This window comes from Camelus ferus, chromosome 15, assembly GCF_009834535.1.
Source record: "Camelus ferus isolate YT-003-E chromosome 15, BCGSAC_Cfer_1.0, whole genome shotgun sequence".
Lineage (NCBI taxonomy): Eukaryota > Metazoa > Chordata > Mammalia > Artiodactyla > Camelidae > Camelus > Camelus ferus.
In genome coordinates, this window is record NC_045710.1 from 18,580,951 (window position 1) to 18,588,487 (window position 7,537).

Below are 7,537 nucleotides of genomic sequence, written 5' to 3' on the forward strand. Positions count from 1 at the left end.
TCCCAGTCAGGTGGAAGAGAGACACAAAAGTGATTTCAAGAGAACGTGATCAACGCCGTGGTTGAGTTTGCTCAGGGTGCTATAGAAACACAGAGGAGGGCCGTGTCTCCCTGCACAGGGGTTCAGAGAACATTTCATGGAGGAGATGGTGCCCAAGCTGAGTCCTAAAACTGAGGAGGGGAGGGGAGGTCCAGGCCAGAAGGTGATAAAAGACAATTCAGAAAGAGGAGAGAAAGTAAGGAGGTGTCACTCACTCATTCAACAAATTTGCTGAATACCTTGCCTGTCACCAGCCTGGAAACACCACTCCTGGCTTTGAGGTGCTTGTTGACAAAGGAGGCAGGCATTTAAACTGTCCAGTGGTTAGCGCAAGGGTCAGATTACAGGGCAGTGGATCAGAAACATTGTGTAAGAGGATACTCAAGTGCAGTCAAAATTACTCTTGGAAATCTCTAGAATTGTCAGCTCCTGAGTCCTTAGAAACTCCCAAGACAATAATTTTTGTTTCTCTTGGCTTTTTGGCCCTGTCTGGCCTCCCTTTCCCTGGACAATAAAGGACAAGGTCTATTTTTAAAAGGAGGAAGACAAGGAATAAACAAGATTTCTCGATTTTTCTTCAAAAACTGTTTGCAGTTAACTGTGCATTTGGTGAGGTTCCATTATATATACTTGGGCTGGGGCCATGGGGGAAGCACAGCCTAGCAGGTGCCAGCTGAGCCTCTGAGCAGCTATTCGGATTTGTGCCTGCAGACCCTCTTGGTCAAGTGCAGTTTCTGACACAGTAGGTCTGGGGTGAGGCTCAAGAATTGGAATTTCTAACAAGCTGATGCCTGTAGAGCATCAGTGCTGCTCCAGAGACCACAGTTTGAGAACCTCTGGAGCAGAGAATGCATGGACTCTGCAAGCGGGGGCTGCGTTCCAGGCAGAGGGTGAGTAGGGAGCTGCCCGTGGCTCCAGACTCGGGGACCAAAGTAGGAGACAGGACTGGAGACGGAAGGCCAATTTAGGAGTTTGATCAGTGATGGGAGGGGGTCACATTATAAGGGCAGATGCCCACAGGGGACAGAGAAGTGAGCTGGGTGTATTCTTCCTTCACAGAGACACTTTGCATATGAAATCTAGAGAAATATTGTTCACTCTAGAAATATGTACTCTCACAATTCTTGACATACACAGTCCTTTTGGTCTGGTTTTCCATTTCTGAGTAAGACCTAGTTACAAGAAATAGTTCCCTCTTCTCTTAACGGTGCAAGTCAGTGATAAACAGCAACTGACCCTTGATCTCTGGGGGAGTGGGGGAAGGGTAAGGAGGCGCTCATGCCTACTGGCCAGAGGGGGGCGCCTCTGCTCAGCTCCAACTGTAGGTTACTGTGCAGGAACATAGGCCCAGGGTTGCCAGAAGAAGGCAGAAGTCCCAAATTGTTTGTGTCAAACTTCCCAACTTTAAAATAGGGCACTAATTCAGAAGTGTTTCCAACACTGTGAGTGCTAAACAGTTCAAGTCTGGAAGGCAAATCCAGCCAATAGGTGTCTTGTTTTTTGACTGCTGATGGAAAGGGCTTTAAGCTGGGGAGCAGTGTGGCCAGGGCTGCTTTCACATAGATTCTGACCGCAGCAGTGTCAGGGATGGATTGGGGGAAGGAGAGACTGGAGGCTGAAGGGCCTTCCAGGCGGCTTCTGCTAGCCCTGGCCAGAGAGAGTGGATGCAGAAACCCCGAGGTGGCGGGAGAGGTGGCGAAGAGCAGGGCCTGCTGGGAAGGTAGAGCTGCTGGACTTGATGAATGGCTGACTGGGAAGACACCCCCTCCAGGTTTCCAACACAGGCGACTGGGTGACTGGTGGGAACATTCACTGCAGTAACAAACACAGGAGCAGAAGCACATGTGAAGGGAAGTCTCTGGATAAGTGGAATTGAGGTGCCTGTGGGTTGGCCAGAAGGCCGCAGGGATATGGGGTCTGAAGTCAGAGAAAACTCTGTTCAGGTACTGTCTGATTAAAATCCTCTAATGGCTTCCCTTTTTTAAGCAGAAAGTCCAGGCTCCTTCTCATGGTAAACAAAGCCAGTCCATTCCAACGTCACTGCACCACACCCCACACAAACACCCGCTCCCAGGCCCGCTGAACGCCCAGAGTCCAGAATGAGCCATGCCTTTGTTCTTGCTCATCCTGTGGCCTGCAAGGACCCCTTACCCCACCCCCTTGTATGTTACCCCACCCCCTTGTATGTTCAGGGAATTCCTACTCCTTTCCAGCTGCTCTGAAGCCTTCACAGACCCCGTCAAGCAGGAGAGATCACTCCCTTCTTGGTGCCATCCCTGAACTCAGCCCCTGCTGCTTTTCCTGCCCCACAGCAGATTTGCTTGTCCCTAAACTCCACGGAGGCAGAGACACATCTGACCTCACCAGTTCTTATCACATGCCTAGCATATAGTAGACACTCACCAAACGTATAAAGGGTGAATAAGTACCCCTTCTCCAGGAGGTAAACTGCTGGTTGGGGGAAAGATGCTTCTCACTCTCCAAGGGAACATACAACTCTTTCTCCCCTTGCAACTAAAGAACAGCACAAGGGCTGACCTTGCCTTTCTTCTTTCTTGGCAGCTGGGGTATGGCCGTCAATGTGTACTCCACGTCTGTGACCAGTGAGAATCTGAGTCGCCATGATATGCTTGCATGGGTCAATGACTCTCTGCACCTCAACTATACCAAGATAGAACAGCTCTGCTCAGGTAGGAGGCTGGGATGCGGGAAGTGGGCCCTGCTGGAGGGCAAGAGAGGGAAGGCGGGAGGCAGAACACCCACAGCAGAGAATGTAGCTGGTAATTAGCATTAAGGAGGAGAGCTGCAGAGCCCTCAACTAGTCAAAGTGTTTGCAGTTGAAGTAAGGAGATAAATAGGGGTCTCCGTAGAATGAAAAGATTCAGAAGTGAAAAGCAGGAGAGTCGCAGTGAAGGGCTGCGGGAGGGGTGGGGCAGTGGGGGCAGGCGGTGAAGCTAGAGGTTATCAGCACTTGAGGTCCAGTGTAGCTACTGGGGGTCCCAACTGCAGCTCTTCTTGTAGTGCAACCCTAGGCAAGTCACTCCACCTCTCTGGGTCTCAGTTTTCCCACCCATAAATAGAGATGACATCAGCTATCTAGCCAGGGTTGCAGTTGGGATTAAATTACATACATGCAGTGTTTGAGACAGTGCTGGTACATAACTGTGTCAATACATAGTAATCGCTCTCATCCTGGGAATTCTGGCCGTGTCTGTCCTGCAAGTAGGACTGGCCCTGGGCCTGGGAACAAGGAGAGACAAGAGGAGACTGGGGAGTTCAGAGGCGTAGGCACCCATGGGCCTGGGGAAGTGAAAGCGAGCAGCCCGGGCTTCCCCGCAGGGGCAGCCTACTGCCAGTTCATGGACATGCTCTTCCCCGGCTGCGTGCACTTGAGGAAGGTGAAGTTCCAGGCCAAGCTAGAGCACGAATACATCCACAACTTCAAGGTGCTGCAAGCAGCTTTCAAGAAGATGGGTGTTGACAAAGTAGGTGCCTGTGCTCTGAGGGGCCCCAAGAAGCTGTGTGACCCCAGGGAAGAAGACGGCCCGCCAGCTGGGGCAGGAAGGGCTGCTGGGGTCATTCCAGCTCTCACCCCTCTCCACCCTCCGACTCTCCAGAGGGAATGTTCCCCCAGGTCAAACCCCACAACATTTGACATCCCATCCTGATGACCTTCCTGTCCCTTCCTCCTCTCTGGACCCTACACCCCAGCACTTGAGGCTCGGTATACTACTCCTATAAAGTTCCTCCTCTGTAGGGCCTGAGAAAAGTCTCAGCTCACTCTACTGCCTCGATGGCCCAGGACCCTGGTTCCGGCAGCCCTCACTCCCCATGCAGGCAGCAGCACCAAGGGATGTCTCCCCACACATTTCCTCCTGTGCCTGGAGGAAAGGGCTGTCTCTGGACCCCGGGCCAGCCCTGGCAGCCTACTCATCTGCTCTGGTGCCACGGGAGGGGGGCCAGGTGGAGAAGGTGGAGGATGCTGCAGCCCAGGGGCTGGCTTTCCTGAGAGCAGAGGCCCTCTCACAGAGGAAGGCAGCCCTCCAGCAGCAGGAGGTTAAAGTTCTCTGCTTATGTGGTCTATTTCAGATCATTCCTGTAGAGAAATTAGTGAAAGGAAAATTCCAAGATAATTTTGAGTTTATTCAGTGGTTTAAGAAATTCTTTGACGCAAACTATGATGGAAAGGATTACAACCCTCTGCTGGCGCGGCAGGGCCAGGACGTAGCACCACCTCCTAACCCAGGTGATCAGATCTTCAACAAATCCAAGAAACTCATTGGCACAGCAGGTAACGTGCCCGAGCTGGGGGAGGGAGTATGGGGGGCCGGGCCGGCAGGGCTCTACAGCCAGGAGTGCCCCCAGGGCCACCGGCCCGGCCCTGCCAGCCTAGAGGAGACTGTTATCACGGAGTTCAGATGACGCCGTCTGCTGCCCGCTTAGACCTGGGGGAGTCACAGTAGGGAGGACAGGGCTCCAAAGATTGCTACAGGAGAGCAACCGGCACCAGCCAAGGTGGCAGCTGGTGGTGGGAGGCTCCAGGGCACTTCCTTCTGTGGCCCCAGCTAACTTGTTTGCCTCGTGGATGATGAGGCATGGTTCCTCCATCCTGGTCCATCCAGGCCAAGGGCCCGGTGCCAGCACTACAGACTCTTCCTGCCGCCTGCCCACTGGACGCCTGGGATGGGAGTTTACCAAGCTTGACCGTATCTTCTACCGTTCCAAAAGCCCACTGCCCAAAGTCCTCGAGAGCTGAGTCTCTAGAAACCAGGCATTGTCTGGGTTCTGGAAGAGAGGGGGAAAAAGCAACAGGGCCTTTGGGGGATACGAGGGTCGGCGAGATAAAGAGAGAGGAGCAGCCCCAGCCCGCATCTGAACCCGTCATAGCAGAGCGGCTCCTCTGTTTGCGCTGCTGCCCTGCCTGGGCCTGCCCCCACTCACCTGCTTGCTTTGCATTAGAAGCTCTGTCTTGGGAGCTGCCATAGCTAAAAAACAAGTGGCCACAGCATGCTGGGTGTGCGGGGGAGGAGCTGGGGGCCGGAGTCAGCCCAGCAGAGGGTACAGAGCCTGTCCTGAGGCGGGGGGCCCACAGGGGCAGGGCCAGGCTTCTGTTGTCTCCTCCAGTCTTGAGACTCTGAGGTCACCCACAGGGAGGGTGGCTGTGGGCTGGGGCTTCTGTGAGGAAGGATTCAGTGAGAGCCAGACTTGAGACCCTGTGCCGGCTGCTTTTCCTCAGGCCCCAGCTATCAGTCTAAGAGGGTCCTCAACCCTCCAGCCCCACTCCCCAAATTCGCCATCCCAGTTTCCCTCACCTCCCCATCAGGCCAGCTCTCCTCCCTCCCCACACCTTCCAACTTCTTTAGTTCCCTAGTCCCTGCTCTCCCAGGCTTGTCAGAGGGCTGCCCAGCTGCTGTGGTGTCCCGTGTGGCCGTGGCTTGGCTGCCTAGATGTAGATGCCCATCCTGAGCGGGAGAGGGGGAGGGCGAGAGTGCCTGCTTTTCGCATGGGCCTGCCCAGCAGTCACACCAGGCTGTCTCATGCCATGTGAACTATGGGCTCGTGTGGCCCCATCTGACTTTTCTCCTCTGGGCAGTTCCACAGAGGACGTCCCCCACAGGCCCCAAAAATACACAGACCTCTGGCCGGCTGAGCAACGTGGCTCCACCCTGCATCCTCCGGAAGAATCCTCCATCAGCCCGAAATGGTGGCCATGAGACTGATGCCCAGATTCTTGAACTCAACCAGCAGGTGAGTGGGGTGAACAAGGCCAGATGAGACAGCCCTGCCACAAAAGCCAGGCCCCTGGGGCGTCAGGTGGGAAGGGAGTCTGAGGGAGGGGGCTCTGGTTTGAATGCCACCTTCTCCCCGAGCAGCTATTGGACTTGAAGCTGACAGTGGACGGGCTGGAGAAGGAGCGTGACTTCTACTTCAGCAAACTTCGAGATATTGAGCTCATCTGCCAGGAACACGAAAGTGAGAACAGCCCTGTCATCTCGGGCATCATTGGCATTCTCTATGCCACCGAGGTGAGATCTGCCAGCACCTGCTGGGGCTTCCCCCATCCCGCCCAGCCCCAAGACCTGAAGGGGTGGGCCCGGAAGGAGCCTTGGAGAACGTGGGCTGAGGAGGGCAACGAGCTGAAGTCACCAGTCCGAGGTCACGTAGAGCATGAGCAGGGGGAGCAGGACTAGAGCTCAGACCCTGGCCCCCAAGCTGCCTATAGGAGTCCATACCCTCAGCCTGCAGGCCGGCTCACCACTTCTCTCCCTTCCCACCCTCCAGGAAGGATTCGCACCCCCTGAGGACGATGAGATTGAGGAACACCAACAGGAAGACCAGGACGAGTACTGAGGGCAGCTCCAGCCCTGGCTGACTGCACGGCTTTCCGTGCCTCCCCACCCCGCTCCCACCCCCACATTATAATCCTTTCCTGACAGCCAGTCGGCCGGGTGCTTTGTGTCAGTGCCGCAGCTTTCGGGAGCCTGGCAAGCAGGGCTTAGGGGGACGGGGCAGGTGAGCAGGCAGAGGCCCCTCCTCCTGTGGCACAGGCCCAGTGGGCGGGACCCCTGCCCACTCCCCACCCCTATTTATTTCCGTTGTCTTTATGCTATGTCAGCCAACACTTCCCAGGGTGGCACTGCCACCCACCCCAGCCAGCCGCCTGCTCCCCTGACAGCCAGCAGCTGTATATTTGACAAAGTCATTGGTATATTTTTACTTACTGGATTTTCCTTGCACTTTACCTGTTCTTTTCCCAGGGCTGACAGCACGGGCTCCAGGGCAGCGTGCCTGGCTTGGCTTCCCTTCCCCGTTGCCAGGGCCATGGCAGGACTCACCGATTCTTATTTATTTTGTCTTTTGACTTCCCAGTAGTTGAGGGGAAGGCCGATGATGTCAGGAGAGGGATGGGGGACTGAGGAAGGGGTACCTTAGGCCCTGGTGGTCAGGGAGAGGGAGGGGAGCGTGCGAGGGATGAAAACGACCTCCTGGCACCAGGCTCACCCACCCTTGGCCCCTGCCCCCAGCACTGAAGCCCAGCACTGCCCCGAGGCCCCCAGCCACTCTCCCTGCAGCTTGGTTCATACCACACAGACTCTGCCTGGACCTTCCTGTACGTCTGCCTCCTCTCTGCCCGCCTCCCCAACCCCTGCCCCTCGGGCCACCCAGCCTGTATATGTGTTCACTTTTATTTAAATAAACTTGTGTGGTAAAAGTCCATGCCATGTCTCCCTCAACTGAGCCACAACCTGGTCTCAGTGCTTTCCTCCCGAGCAGCCGCCTCTTCAGATGTGATGGCCGTGGAGCTCAGCACCACTGCTGTCCTCCCTCCGGCCCAGAAACGACCACTGGCTTCACCTCAGAGCCAAGCTCCGACCTGGTCCCCATCTCCCAACACTGCTGCCAGGCCTCTTAGAGAAGGCACAGGGGCCCCGACCCCCAGTCCCTGAAGAGGAATGAAGTTCAAGGCCATGGCCATGATGATGGGCAGCTCTGGGGT

At 55.5% G+C, this 7,537-nt stretch overlaps 1 protein-coding gene across 2 annotated transcripts in view; it reads left to right on the plus strand.

Annotated features, from left to right (window-relative positions):
* MAPRE3 (microtubule associated protein RP/EB family member 3) overlaps positions 1–7,257 on the plus strand; it is a 48,332-nt gene extending 41,075 nt beyond the window's left edge. The window contains exons 2-7 of one of the 2 annotated variants that reach the window (XM_032497212.1): positions 2,602–2,729; positions 3,379–3,524; positions 4,129–4,330; positions 5,633–5,787; positions 5,913–6,065; positions 6,322–7,257. In XM_032497212.1, the coding sequence (XP_032353103.1) occupies positions 2,609–2,729; positions 3,379–3,524; positions 4,129–4,330; positions 5,633–5,787; positions 5,913–6,065; positions 6,322–6,390 (846 nt within the window). In that variant the 5' untranslated portion in view covers positions 2,602–2,608 and the 3' untranslated portion in view covers positions 6,391–7,257. The remainder of the gene's footprint in view (positions 1–2,601; positions 2,730–3,378; positions 3,525–4,128; positions 4,331–5,632; positions 5,788–5,912; positions 6,066–6,321) is intronic. The other variant, XM_014563510.2, reaches the window with a different exon arrangement.
* Positions 7,258–7,537: the final 280 nt, after the last annotated feature.